We start from the raw sequence: 15,661 nt of genomic DNA, 5'->3' as shown, positions 1-15,661 counted from the left end.
TGCACTCGCTAGAGACAGAAAGCGAGAAATCACCCAGGAGGCCACGCCACAATCCCTTCTCCTTCATTCTCCTCTCAGAATCTTGGGCACGCATGCACACGCGCCCAGCATAAGTTTAAGCCACCAGGTCCAGGACTCGAACCGCAGTCAACTACATGGGAGTCCAGCGACATAGCCATTACACTAACTGCTGGTCCCTAACTTCATTTAATTTTTACCAGAGAGGGGGAGAGAAAGTAAGAAAGCGAGAAAGCAAGCCACCAATTGGTGGGACTTGAACCATGGTCGACCATGTGGGAGTTCAGAGCCCTTAACCTGTTCATACCTGCCAGCCCTTCCCCCACCCCAAAACCTTTTAAAAATGGAATCTTGTAGCAAGGTCGTATTTTTAGTTATATTTACTACTTTGTCCTCTCTGGAATGTTACATGGACAGAAGTGTAAGGTTTCCCAAATGTGCTATACAGTAAGATTGCTTAATTAATGTTGATGTTTGTAACCTTTCTTTAGTTGAAAGTAAATAGCTACTTACTTTTTATTTTTAAATTTTTGCCATAGGTCACGTTCAGTGTCCAAAGAGACAGGGAAAGTGAGCAATCACCCCCAAGAGGTGATGTCCACACCACAATTCCTTATCTTCCATTCTCCTCTTGGGATTTTGGGCTCCTGGCATGATTTTTTTTTAAAATTATTTATTATTATTATTATTGTTGTTATTATTTTTCACATGAGTTTTGCCGGAGAAAGAGAGAGAGAGAAAGAGTGAGAAAGCAAGCCACCAGGTCCAGGACTCAAACCGTGGCTGGCCATATGGGAATTCTAGCACCTTAACCACCATGCCACCTGCTGGCTCTTCTGGCGTGATTTTTCAAGCCATCAGGTCCAGGATTCGAACTGTGATTGACCATGTGGGTGCCCTGTGCCTTAACCACCACAGTATCTACTTGCCCCAGTAGCTACTTAAGATCTTCCCTGGGAGGTGATTTCTTGCTTTCTGTCTCTCTGTCTCTCCTGCAAATACATGCACTATAGGAAAAATCTTTTTCTGAAACGAAAGAAAAGAAAGCCAGTAAAGTTGACAGTCAAACTTACCTGTCCTCTTTTTTTTTTGAATAATTATTTATTTTATTTCATTCATTTATTTTTTAATTTGACCAGAGCGAGACAGAGGGTGAGAGTGAGAGAGAGGAAGTGAGAAAGCAAGTCACCAGATTCAGGACTTGATCCCTGGTTGGCCATGTGGGAATGTCCAGCGCCTTAACCGTCACGTCACCTGCTGGTCCCCTCTGTCCTGTTTTTTCCCCTTAATCTTAAATGTTTTCCCTTTTTAAAATTTATTTATTTATTTATTTTAATTTGCCCAGAGAAGGAGGGAGAGAGAGAAAGAAAGTGGAAAAGCAAGCCGCCAGGTCCGGGACTCAAACTGGTCGGCCATGTGGGAGTCCAGCACCCTTAATCACCATGCCACCTGCCGGCCCCAATCTTGAATATTTTCACATGTGCATGAGTTGACCCCTGTGCAGACAGGTACATGGCATGTACAGTCTAGACCTTGTTTGAAGTTACATTTACTTGCCTAGTGTTTCCAGCCCCTCAAAACTCCCCTTTTTTCCCTCTTTGGTCTATAGAATTTGGCATAACTCAAGAAAGAATCATCTAAAAGGTTTTTTGTCTTGTTTTTGTTTTTAAATTTCATTTTAGGAGCACAACAAGTGTTTGTAATAACAGCTGAAGCTGCATACCATAGGTTTCCTCTGTTCACTAGGTTGGCTACAAAACATGCTCCCCTATCCAAGGGGTGGCAGCAGAGCACACACCATACTCCTGTTTACTGTCTTTGGTCAACTGTGGTTTATTGGGGAAAATACCAAAGAAGTTACAAACCAGCCTTCCTACTTTTCTAATAGACGCCCTGACGGAAAGAGTTCTGGTTTTAGAGATACAACCAGCTGACAATCAAGTGCAACTATTAGGGAGAGCACTACATAGCCAGTTTCTCTGCTTATAAAGAGAACTCTGGAGAACCTGTAGAATTTACTACTTGGAAAAAAACTTCCAAGGCATGGTCTTTTGTAAATGAAGTCCTTTTCTAATGCAAATACTGAGGGAAAACACCATAGTGCACATGTATGAAATTAATTTTATTGTATGAAAATATCTTTCCTAGGCCTTGGTTTAAGATTGTTTCAAAATTCAAATACCTGTAGTTAGAAAGGTGTTGTTGGAGTTTCTTGGAACCAGCATAATGGCTATGTCACTGTACTCCCACATAGTCAACCGCAGTTTGAATCCTGGACCCGGTAGCTTAAAACTTGTGCAAGGTGCATGTGTGTGCGTGCCCAAGATCCCAAGAGGAAAATGGAGGAGAAGAGATTGTGGTGTGGCCATCCCCCCTGGGAGTTGATTTCTCGCTTTCTGTCCCTCTGTCTCTGGTGAGCGCGTGCGCCCTGTAGCAAAAACCTCTCCAAAAATATATATATATATTTTTTTTCGGTTAAAAAAACATTGGGAACTTAGGTTTTTGGTTTTTTTTGTTTGTTTGTTGTTTTTTTTTGAGAGGTTTTTTCGCTATAGGGTGCGTGCGCTCGCCAGACAGAGAGAGACATAGAGACAGAAAGCGAGAAATCACCCCCCAGGGGGGATGGTCACGCCACAATCCCTTCTCCTCCATTCTCCTCTTGGGATCTTGGGTATGCACGCACACGCACCCGGTGTGAGTTTTAAGCCACCGGGTCTGGGACGCGAACCGTGGTCAACTACGTGGGAGTCCAGTGACATAGCCATTACACTAACTGCTGATTCCCTGGAACTTAGATTTTTATACACATAATAAAATTAACAATTTAAAATTCAATGAAATACAAATTAGCATTTTCCCAAAAGGATTTGCTTTAGCTTTTCTAGAGTAAGCTGTCACGTTAAGAGACCAAGAGATTTATTTATTTATTTATACACACATGCACACATAAAAATAATTGAGGGGGGGGGGATGTTTTTGCTATAGGGCATGTGTGCTTGACAGAAAGTGGGAAATCACCCCCTATGGGTGTGGCCACGCTGCAATCCCTACTCCTCCTGTCTCCTCTTGGGATCTTGGGCACACACGCAGAAGCGCCCAGCATGAATTTAAACCACCGGGTCTGGGACTCGAACCACTGTCGACTACATGAGAATCCAGCAACATAGCCATTATGCCGACTGCTGGTCCCTATATATATATTTTTAATTTTATTTTATTTATTATTATTTTTTAAAATTTGACCAGAGAGGGGGACCAGCTGTTAGCAGTCATGCCACAACCCCTTTTCTCCATTCTCCTGGGGTCTTGGGCATTCATAGACATGTGCCTGCCATGATTTTGTTTTTGGTTTTGTTTTTCTTTTAAGAGAGATTTTGGCAGGATCCATAGGTGGTGAGGTAGTTAAGGGCACTAGATCTCACTTTACCAACTGCAGTTTGAGTCCCAAACCTGGCAACTTGCTTTCTTGCTTGCTTTCTTGCTCTCTTTCTTGCTGTCTTTCTCTGTCCTTTTCTGGTTAAATTGAAAAATAAAGAGGCTTGGTGATAAAGAAGTCCTGGACTCCCAGAGTGCCAGCCACAGTTTGAGTCCCAAGCCTGATGACTTACTTTCTCTCTTTTTTTGTGTCCCTCTCTGGTCAAATTTAATTCAATTGTTCTTTTAAAAAATAAATAAATAAAATAATTCTTTAGAAATATGGCAAAAATTGAATATAAAATAATTTTTAAACAAGATTTTTGCTATAGAGCATGTGCACTCACCAGAGAGACAGAAAGCAATAAATCTCTCCCCAAGGGGATGGCCATGCAACAGTCCCTTCTCTCGTGATTTTGGGCATGCACAAACACATGCCCATCACTAGTTGTTGGGGTTTTGTTTATTTTTTTATCTTTAGAAATTATTCCATGCTACTCTTTATTTTAATTTGACCAGAGAGGGACAGAAAGAGAGAGGAAGGAAGCCGCCAGATGTAGGACCCCGACCACGGATGGCCATGTGAGAGTTCAGCGCCCTTAACCACCATGCCACCTGCTAATCCCCCATTGTGAGTTTTTAAGCCTCCAGGTCTGGGACTCAAACCGCAGTTTGAGCACTATGTGGGAGTCCAGTGACTTAACCATTACACTATGTGCTGGTCCCATGCCTGGCATGATTTTCAAGCTACCAGGTCCAGGACTCGAATGGTTTTCCATGTAGGAGTCCAGCCATATAGCCACTACGCCATCTGCTGGCCCTGTGTGTTTTTTAATAAATGTGCTGAGTAGGAACCAACTGGTGCGTAATGGTTACCACATAGTCGACCATAGTTTGAGTCTCAGACCTAGTGGCTTAAATGTCACACTGGGTGCATATGTGTGTGCCCAAAATCCTGAGAGGAGAATGGAGGAGAAGGGATTACAGTGTGGCCGTTCACCCTGGGAGGTGTGTGTGTGTCTTTCTGTCTCACTCTGTCTATCCGGCAAGCATATGCGCACTAAAACAAATTTTTCTCTTAAAAATACAAAATAAGGGGGTCAACTGGTGGTGTGGTAGTTAAGAGCACTGGACTCCCACATGGCCAACTGTGGTTCGAGTCCCGAACCTGATGGCTTGCTTGCTTTCTTTCTCGCTCTCTCTGATTAAACTGGAAAATAATAGTAAATAAAGTTAAATAAAAAATAATTCTTAAAAAAAATACAAAATAAATTAATTAAATAAATGAGCTAAGTGGTTGGTGTGATTTTGTTTTTCATTTATAATGTTTCAATTTTCTTACTATAACCGTCCCCAGAATTCTTTTCACTTTGTAAAACTAAAACTCTGTGCCCATTAGAACTCCTTATTTGATCTACCTTCAAGTCACTGGCACCACCATTCTACTTTATATGAATAGAATAATTTCTTTATATGAGGTGGAATTATTCATAAATGTTTTTTTTTGTTTTGTTTTGTTTTTGTCTGACTTAATTTTCTTAGTGTGGTATGTTCGGGGTTTTTTGGTGTCGTGACATCCGAATTTTTCTTTTAAGGCTAAATAATACTTTATTGTGTGCAAATGCATGTGCATGCCCACATTTTTGTTCACTCATCTGTTAATGGACATTTGGATTGTTTACTCCTTTTGGCTACTGTGAATAATTCTGCTCTAAGCATTGAAATGCAAGTCTTTTGTTTTAGTCCCTCCTTTTGCACTTTTGGGTATATTCCTGAAACTGGAATTATAGGATCATATGCATTTCTTTCATCTTTTTCCTTTTCTCTTTCCTTTTTTGCTTATTTTAGAGACCACCGCTATGTTGTTGTCTATAACAAGTGTACCATTTTACATCCCCACTAACAATGCACAGGGTTACAATTTCTCCACGTCCTTACCAACACGTTTTGTTTTGTTTTAATAGTAGCTATCCTAATCCCTGCAAAATGGTATCTCATTGCCTTTCCCTAGTGATTAGTGATGAGTTACATGTTTTATTTCTGTTTTATTGTCAGAGAACACATGTACTCAACAGAGAAAAAAAAACACAGTGGGGTACTGCCATGCTTCATTCCTTTTTCCTCCATTCCTCCTTCCCATCAGGATTTTGGGCATGCAAGCACATGCATTTGACATGTTTTTCAAGCTGCCAGGGCCAGGGTTTGAGCTAATGTCAGCCATGTAGGATGTGACTCTCTTAACTATTGTGTACAGGACCAGTTAGGTTGAAATATTTTGATACTTACAGTTCCATGTTTGTTTGAGATAGAACTAGGAATGTTGAAATGAGTTACTTCTTTTTTTTTTTTCTTTCCTTTTTTTTTGATTTTACATGTGAGAGAGAGCAAGCCGACAGGTATGGGACTCAGACCACAGTCAGCCATGAATGAGTTCAGCACCCTTAACCACCATGCCACCTGCTGGCCCCAGAAACAAGTTATTTCTTAGCTGGTAATGATGACAAGGGTCTTGGGAAGGTGTAGTTAAAAAGATGTTGGTGAGGGGCTGGCAGGTAGCATGGTGTATAAGGGCGCTGGACTCCCACATGGTCAACCACGGTTCAAGTCCCAGACCTGGTGGCTTACTTTCTTCTCACTTTCCCTTTCTCATTCTCTCTCTCTCTCTTCCTGGTCAAATTAAAAAATAAAATGAATGAATAAATAAAATTAAATAATGAAAAAAAAAAAAAGATGTTGGTGAGCCAGGCAGTGGCACAGCGGTATGCAACTGGACCCACATAGGGATGGTCTCAGTTTCATGTCCTGGACCCTCCCTGAGTAGGCAAGATATGCACAAGTGCTTGAGATCCAGGCTGGCTGAGACTAGGGGTGGATTGTGGTGTTCATACCCTTAGGGGATTGCCTGTCTGGCCATTTCTTATTTCTCATGGAAGAAATAAATAAACTTTTTTTTTAAGGTAAATGTGAATTATCTCATTTATTTAAAGCAAAAAAATATATTGCTGGCATCAAGAAAGGGGTTGGTAGTATCTTTCACAATTTGATCTTGTTTTTGGTTCTAGAAACTTGAATTTTTAGGGTACCAAGGGTTGATGAGATTCCTGGTACTAGCTCCTTTTTTAACAAACTGAAATGTAATTGGGACCAGCAGTTAGCGTAATGGCTAATGTCGCTGTACTCCCATGTAGTCGACTGCGATTTGCGTCCTGGACCCGGTGGCTTAAAACTCAACACCGGGCACGTGTATGTGCGTGCCCAAGATCCTGAGAGGAGAATGGAGAAGGGATTGCGGTGTGGCCATCCCGCCGGGGAGTGATTTCTCGCTTTCTGTCTCTCTGTCTATCTGGGCTAGCGAATGCGCCCTATAGCAAAAACCTCTCCAAAATAAATTAAAAAAAAAAAAAGAAAGAAAAGAAAAACTGAAATGTAATTGATACATAAAATACATTGTCAGGGACCAGCAGATGATGTGGTGGTTGCATCACTGCACTCCAACGTGGTCGACTGCAATTCGTATCCTGGACCTGGCAACTTGAAACTCACACTGGGCAAGTGCGTGTGTGCGTATGACCATCCTCTCTGGGGGGTGATTTCTCGCTTTCTTTTTCTCTGTCTCTCCGGTGAGTGCACATGCCCTACAGCAAAAAAATCTCTCTTTAAAAAAAAAATACATTGTCATTGGGGCCAGTAGGTCTCATGGTAGTAAAGGTCCTGGACTCCCATGTGGCTGACCCACAATTCAAGTCCTGGACCTGGCAGCTTGCTTTCTCACCCTTACTCCCCACTCTCCATCCCTCTTCTGATCTCTGTCCCTGATAAGCACATATTCCCTATAGCAAATTTAAAATAATAAATGAAATTAAATATTTCTTTAAATGAATACATTGCTATTTACAGAAAGAGAAATTTCATAAACTTGGATGTGTGAATTCCGAAACTCTCTTCCTATTATAAAAAGGTACTTAAGGTGCTGAATTTGGTTATACATTCTTGTGAGCCTGGAATCTGAAGAAAAGGGTGATATTAAGTGGTAGTTCATCTTAAAGTTTTAAAAGACTTGTTACATCATCCTGGCATGACCTTTCCCACTGAAAAGATACCAGATTCCAAGCCTGTACACTACAAACCTCACTGCAAATTCCAGCCAGTTAGCACCCACTTACTATAGCTTCTCTCTTCTTTGAGGAATGAGGTGGTTCTCAAGCATCCCTTAAAGTGCCTTCCTTACCTAGCTAATCTCACTCTTTACTTATTCAAATAATTGAGCACCCACTATATTCTGAATACCATTTCTAACTCTGGATATACTTTAGAACAAGACTAGTGTAATCCCTTTCTTGGTCACTGTGAGAGTGGCCTGTTTGTATAACTTGAGAAGCATCTGAGCTATCTCATTTTTAAAAAGATAAATGTGAATTTAAACTGTTTAGGGGGCTGGCAGGTGGCATGGTGGTTAAGTGTGCTGGACTCCCTCATGGCCGACTACAGTTTGAGTCCCAGAACTGGCGGCTTGCTTTCTTACTTTCCTTCTCTCTCTTTGTCTGTCTGTCTCCCTCCCTCCCTCCCTCCCTTCTTGGGCACACATGCACAAGTGAGTTTAAGCCACCAGGTCCAGGACTTGAACTGTGGTCAACCACATAGAAGTCCAGTGACATAGCCATTACACCAACTGCTGGTCCCAAAATCTTTTTTAAAAAATAAACTGTTTATGTGGTATTTGAACTTTTTTAAAAAAGAAAAATTATTTTATTAACTTTTTGTTTATTTTAATTTGACCAGAGAGGGACAGAGTGGGGGGAGTGAGAAAGCAAAGTTGCCAGGTCCAGTATTTGAACCACAGTCAGCCATGTGGGAGTCCACCCAGTGCCCTTAACCACCATGCCACCCACTGACCCCTGTGTTTGAATTTTTAATGAGTTATTCTTTCTTCCACAGCAATGGCACCAGCATGATATCATTGATCATTCCTCCCAAAGACCAGATTTCACGAGTTGCGAAAATGTTGGCGGATGAATTCGGAACTGCATCTAACATTAAGTCACGAGTAAACCGCCTTTCAGTCCTGGGAGCCATTACATCTGTACAACAAAGACTCAAACTTTATAACAAAGGTAATCTGAAACTTATCATTTGCTTTCTCTGCTATATTCATTTATTTATTTGTTTGTTTTTGGTCTTGGTTATATTTTCCACTTTGATACTGCCGTGGTGCTTTTGTTCACTAGTGTTTCCTTCAGCTAACTATCATCAGTATCTCTTTGGCCTTGGTGATTAACTTTTTAAGAGTTATTTATTTATTTAATTGCATTTGTTGTTGTTGTTTTTAATTTGACCAGAGAGAAACAGAAAGCGAGAGAGCAAGCCGCCAGGTCCAGGGCTTGAACTGTGGTCAGCCATGTGGGAATTCAGTGCCTTTAACCACCATGCCACTTGCCAGCCCCCAGTGGTTAACTTTTATGTTGGTTTTGTTTTTCTTTAATTTATTGAAAGTTAAGTAGTGTTTACTGCACATTTTTTAAAGAATTATTTCTATTTTACTTTATTTATTTGTTTACTTATTTTTAATTTGACCAGAGAGGAACAGCGTAAGAGAGAAAGAGAAAGTGAGAAAGCAAACCACCAGGTCCAGGACTTGAACCAGCACCCTTAACCACCATGCCACCTGCTGGCCAGTCTTTACTGTACATAAAAGGAATAAATCATACTGAGACATCTCAGGGAGTTTTAAAATTAGAGAAGACTGCTTGACAGATTTAAGGATACTTTATCTAAATTATGATTTAAAGGGGTAAGGACAATAAACCATGAGACTATTTTTTATTAACTGAGAAAAATTAGCTGTGAACTAAAGTAAAGAAATTGTATCCTTTGCAGTACCTCCAAATGGTCTGGTTGTTTACTGTGGAACAATTGTAACAGAAGAAGGAAAGGAGAAGAAAGTCAACATTGATTTTGAACCTTTCAAACCAATTAATACATCATTGTATTTGTGTGACAACAAATTCCATACAGAGGTAAGAAATTTGAGCACAGACATTTTCATCACTCCAGAAAGAAGCCTGTACCCATTAGCAGTCACTTCCCATACTATTCCCCTCCCACCTCCGCCCACCTCTCTCAGCTCTAGGCAACCACTAATCCCTTTTCTGTCTATAGATTTGCTTACACTAGCATTTTATATAATAGAATCATACAAGTTGTGGCCTTCTATGACTGGATTCTTTCACTTCACCGTTTTCAAGATTCATCCATTTGGTAGCCTATATCTGTGCTTCATCTCTTCTCTTTCTATTCTCAAATAATAAATTGTGTGGATATGCCTCATTTTACATATTTCATCATCACATGATGAATATTTAGGTTGCTTCTACTGTTTAGCTATTATGAATAAGGCTGCTATGAACATTCATGTACAGGCTTTGATAACAGCCAGGTGTCTTCATTTCTCTTGGGTATCTATCTATCTTGGAATTGATAAGTCGTATGGTAACTGTTTCACTTTGAGGAGTTGCCAGACTTTTTCAAACTGTTACATACTGTTTTACACAGCTAGCTATTTCACACAGTAAACTTACATTTATGTGATACTACTCTTATAGTATGTTTGAGGAAAGTGCTAAAATGGGTTAAGAGAACTAATTAGAGGCAAAAAAAAAATTGGATACTTAATCTTCATAAATCTCTTCCTATGTACAGGTAATACTTGACTATATTTTTTGCACCCTTAACTTTCATTTCAGTTCACTAATTATAAAATGTTTTAGTATCAGGACTATAAGAGCCTTTTCTTTTCCCCATCCCCATGAAACTTTTGAGTGACAGGTCTACCATAAATGAACTTTAATGTTGGAAAGGAAGCCTCATTAGAGTGACCTAAATCAGTCAACAGTAGAACAATCAGGAATTCACAGCTGGCTCGTAGTTCAGTCTCTTGCCTTTCATCGACCCAGGGAAAAACCTCTACAGTGGAATTAAAACTGACATTTGTCGACACAGTTTACAATGGATAATTTTTGCAAACTTGACAGGAAGTCCAATTCCAGTTGGATCTTGGTTGACTGTTTTCTCTTAGTTACCACAGTCTCCATCTAGCAGAGCTTCTTTGAGGAGACTCTTACCTATTCTGTCCTACTTACCTGTATGTCTGGTTTGATAAAAGCAAATTTTGGGTCTTGATTTATACAGTACTTGGTACCCATGTTGACTGGTTTTAGCTTACTTACACTTAACCAGCTTTGTATATTTTGGCTTTAACTGATGTGAGTCACAAGAAATGAATGATACAGCGTTGGCACATGGTATGGTGGTTAAGAGCATTGGACCCCCGTGTGTCCGACCACAGTTTGAGTCCTGGACCTGGTGGCTTGCTTTCTCTCTCTGTTTCTTTCACGGTGGTCTTCTCTGGTCACATTAAAATAAGTAAATAAAGTTAAAGAAAAAATAAGTAAATAAAGTTAAATTATTTTTTTAAAAAAAGAAATGAATGATGCATACAGTTCATGTCCTGTTTAATCAGAGTAATTACAGTCTTATAAGGGTTATGTTTCATAAGCAGACTTGTTGAAAACCTCAATATTTTTTCTGTTACACATGTTTTTTTAATTTGTTTTGACAAATCAAGGATATTACCATATTACATCTTTTTTAGGATACATGTTTTTTTTCTTTCATTCTTTTTGTCTAATGAGAGAAAGAGGTAGCTATTTTCCAACATGATTTTGCCATTCCACCATTCTCCACCCCAGCCTCTAAATTAGCGAGGATTACAAGTGTAAATGCACACACTGCTGGCCCTGCTATGTTTAGATTGGTCGGGCAGCCTAACATGGGCCTTCTGTGTGGCTCCAGCAATACACAGTGGAGCTCTGCTACCTGTAAAACTGCAGCTGAGTCAAGGCTTTTTAAATTATCTTAATTTTTTGTCATACGGCACGTGTGCTCACCCGAGAGAGAAAGAAAGAGAGAAACTCCCCTGGCGGGGGATGGGCATGCACATACATGTGCCTGGAGTGATTTTCTGGCTCTCAAATGCTTCACCATGTTGACCATATGGGATCCAGTCACTTTAACCTCCACACCACTGACTGGCACAGTCAAGGCCTTTTTTTTTTAGGGGGGAAGGGGATTTTGCTATAGGGTGTGCGCACTCACCGGAAAGACGGAGAGAAACCAAAAGAAAGACATCTCTTGTAGGAGATGGCCATGTTCCAATCCCTTCTGCTCCATTCTCCTCTCAGGATTCCGGGCACATGTGTACACATGCCCAGCATCAGTTTTAAGCCACTCAGTCCAGGACTCGAACCGTAGTCAACCTTGCGGAAGTCCAGCAATGTAAACATGATGCATGCCATTTGAAGTCAGAGCCATTTTTAACATACATAATATTCTTGTCTTAATGCTAATTATCAGGTGTGATTTTATTAAAGATGGATTCTTAGTTGATTAATACGCTTTCTAGTCACTTTTATAATTTCCAGGGGGCACATGTACTCACCAGTGAGAGAGAGAGAGAGAGAGAAGAGAGGAATAAAGTACCTCAGTGGGATGTAGTCACTAGGCTACAGAACCAGCCCTCTAATTAATTCTTTACCTTTTTTTTTTTTAAGAAAAGTTTGCTATAGGGCACATGTACTCACCAGAGAGATTGAAAGAACTCACCCCTCTATGGGGGAATCACCATGCCATAATCTCTTCTCTCCCATTCTCTGGGGATCTTGGGGGCGCGCGCGCGCGCACACACACACACACACACACACACACACACACACTTGCACGCACCCAGTGTGAGTTATAAGCCACTGGGTCCAGGACTCAAATTAATTACATATGAGTCCAACAGTATAACCATTATGTCATCTACTGGTCCCTGTTTTTTTTTGTTTGTTTTTGTTTTTGTTTTTGAGAGGTTTTTGCTATAGGGTGTGTGCGCTCGCCTGAAAGACAGACAGAAATCGAGAAATCACCCCCCATGGGGTATGGCCATGCCGCAATCCATTCTCCTCTCGGGATCTTGGGCATGCACACACACGTGCCCAGCATGAGTTTAAGCCACCAGGTCTGGGACTCAAATCATGGTTGACTACGTGGGAGTCCAGCGATATAGGCATTACGCTAACTGCTGGTCCCAGTCCCTGTTTTTTTATTTTAAAGAATTATTTTTAATTAATTTTATGTATGTATTTAAAGAATATTTATTTTACTTACTGTATTTGTTGATTTATTTTAATTTGACCAGAGAGGGGCAGAGAGAGAGAGAAAGCGAGAAAATAAGCTGCCAGGTCCAGGAATAAAACCATAGTCAGCCATGTGGGAGTCCAGTGCCCCTGGCCACTATACCACCTGCCAGCCCCACATACTTGTCTTTTTATGACTGACTTATTTTGCTTAAAATAATGTCAGCAAGGGGCCAGCAGGCAGCACAGTGGTTAAAATGCTACACTTCCATAGGGATTAGCAGGTGGCGTGGTGGTTAAGGCGCAGGATACTCCCACATGGCTGACTATGGTTCGAGTCCCAGACCTGGTGGCTTGCTTTCTCACTTCAACACTCTCTCTCTCTCTCTCTGTGTCTCTCTCTGGTCAAATTAAAATAAATGAATGAATAAAATTAAATAAATAATTTAAAAATAAATAAATAAAATGCTAGACTTTCACACGGTCAACCATGGTTCGTGTCCTGTACCTGGAGGCTTGCTTTCTCACTTTCCCTTTTTCTCTCTCTCTGTCTCTCTGGTCAAATTAATAATAATAATAACAAAATTAAATAATTCTTTTTTAAAAAAAAAGAATAATCTCACCAAGGTTCACCTATGTTGTAGCATAGTACAGAATTCCCCCCTCCCTTTTTTTAAGTATTATTTATTCATCTACTATTATTATTTTTCAATTTGACCAGAGAGTGAGAGAGAAAGGGAAAGTGAAAAAGCAAGCCTTCAAGTCCAGTATTCAAGCCACGCCCAGCCATGTGGGAGTTCAGCACCCTTAACCACCTGCTGACCCCTTCCTTCCTTTGTAAGGCTGAGCAATAATACATTTTCAGGATATACTACATTTTGCTTATTTGTTCATCTCTTGGTGTAGACTCTTGGATTACTTACATATTTTAGCTATTCTAATAATGCTACTGTAGGGACCAACAGGTAGAATAATGGCTACATCATTGGACTCCCATGTAGTCAAACGTGGGTTTGGGCCTGAACCTGGTGGCTTTAACCACCTAGCACATGTGCATGCCCAAGATCCCAAGAAAAGAATAGAGAAGGGATTGTGATGTGGCCATCCCCCACTAGGGGTGATTTCTTGCTTTCTGTCTCACTCTGTCTTTCTGGCAAGGGCACACGCCCTACAGCAAAAACCTCTCAAAAAAAGAAAAAAATGCTGCCGTAACCATGAGTGTATAAACACCTGTATTGGTTTTGAATTCATGTGCTCAGGCTAGATATGTTAAGAGCTTCACATAGATACATTGATTATCTCTGCACAGGATTCTAATTTGTCCATAAAGTTACGTATTTAGAGCTGAAGTATATACATTGTTCAGTAAAAATGGTTTTTCCACGGTACTATTTGTAAATGGGGTAAAAGGGCTTCACAGGGACCAGCATATGGCATAATGGTTACATCACTGGACTCCCATATGGTTGACCACGGTTCGAGTCCTTGACCTGGTAGCTTAAAACTCACACCAGGTGTATGTGTATGCCTGCCCAAGGTCCTGAGAGGAGAATGGAGGAAAAGGAGTTGCAGCATGGCCATCCCTCCTGAGGAGTGATTTCTCACCCTCTGTCTCTCTCATGTCCTTGGCAAGTGCATGCACCCTATGGCAGAAATCTCTCTCAAGCGAGGGGTGGGGAGGTGGGGTGGGGCGTGCTTTGTATATGTCATTTGAATTTTGTCTTGACCTTAGCAAAACTTTGGGGTTTCTCATGTACTTGTTTTTCAGGCTCTTACAGCACTACTTTCAGATGATAGCAAGTTTGGCTTCATTGTAATAGATGGTAGTGGTGCTCTTTTTGGCACACTCCAAGGAAACACAAGAGAAGTCCTTCACAAATTCACTGTGGATCTTCCAAAGAAACATGGTAATAAAGGAAGAGAACGTGACCCATTTACTTCATGTGTAGCAATTAAGGAAAACAAATATTTTGGGGGAAGGGGAGCAGTAAATCCAGGGGAGGGGGAGAATCATTCTGGAATAATGTGTAAATCATTGAGGCTTGCGGCTCTTTTCTTAACATCAGAACTAATAGCCACTCTGAAAACAAGTAATTTTACATTGAACAATTTATTTAGTTAAGGAGATATCAAGTTTTCTGTCATTTTCTTGGATAGTGGCATGATTGATCATTTTATTACTTTTCATTTACAAGCCATCTTGTGCTCCTTAACTGCCTTTTCACCTCATCACTTTTGTATTGAAGGTAGAGGAGGTCAGTCAGCCTTGCGTTTTGCTCGTTTAAGAATGGAAAAGCGACATAACTATGTTCGGAAAGTAGCGGAGACTGCTGTGCAGCTGTTTATTTCCGGGGACAAAGTGAATGTGGCTGGTCTCGTTTTAGCTGGATCAGCTGACTTTAAAACGGAACTAAGTCAATCTGATATGTTTGATCAGGTAAGTGAGGGGTGCTCCCATCATGTAAGTCTCTTAAGTGGGAGAAAATCCCGTATGAACACTGGAGCATGCATATCTTTTAAAATTTACAGTGGTATATTCCCTGAATCAACCTAGCTCTGCGTTTAATGGTGGCAGATTCAGTTTTGGTTGTTTTTGTTTTTTGTGTGTCTGTGTTTTGGGGGGTTTTTTGTTTGTTTGTTTTTGAGAGGTTTTTGCTATAGGGCATGTGCGCTCACCAAAAAGACTGAGAAAGACAGAAAGCAAGGAATCATCCCCCTGGGTGGATGGTATTCTTCTAGGAAGGAGGTAGTATGATGGTAGAAGGTTCACCAAAGAAACCCTCTTTTTATTTAAAAAAAAAAAAAAAAGGTTTGTTTTTTTAAGAATTATTTTTTATTTAACTTTATTTATTTATTTATTTATTTATTTATTTATTTATTTAATTTGACCAGAGAGAATGCCGCCAGGCCCAGGATTCGAACCATGGTTGGCCACGTGGGAGTCCAGTGCCTTTAATCACCACGCCACCTGCCAGCCCCCAAAGAACCTCCTTGTATTCAAGGAGGTTAGCTTATTTGGCAGGAGCCAGTGGCTCCCCTTTTTCCTTGCCAGCAGC

General features: G+C 40.6%; 1 protein-coding gene across 2 annotated transcripts in view; it reads left to right on the top strand.

The window, feature by feature from the left end:
* The window catches only part of ETF1 (eukaryotic translation termination factor 1), a 43,059-nt gene that overhangs the window by 20,377 nt on the left and 7,021 nt on the right, over positions 1–15,661 (top strand). For both annotated transcript variants that reach the window (XM_006169909.2, XM_014584777.2), the window contains exons 2-5: positions 8,368–8,543; positions 9,307–9,446; positions 14,374–14,512; positions 14,852–15,042. In XM_006169909.2, the coding sequence (XP_006169971.1) occupies positions 8,381–8,543; positions 9,307–9,446; positions 14,374–14,512; positions 14,852–15,042 (633 nt within the window). In that variant the 5' untranslated portion in view covers positions 8,368–8,380. The remainder of the gene's footprint in view (positions 1–8,367; positions 8,544–9,306; positions 9,447–14,373; positions 14,513–14,851; positions 15,043–15,661) is intronic.

The sequence above is a fragment of the Tupaia chinensis genome, unplaced genomic scaffold (genome assembly GCF_000334495.1).
Source record: "Tupaia chinensis unplaced genomic scaffold, TupChi_1.0 Scaffold147608_1, whole genome shotgun sequence".
NCBI classification, from domain to species: domain Eukaryota; kingdom Metazoa; phylum Chordata; class Mammalia; order Scandentia; family Tupaiidae; genus Tupaia; species Tupaia belangeri.
This window is presented reverse-complemented; position numbering and strand designations above follow the sequence as displayed.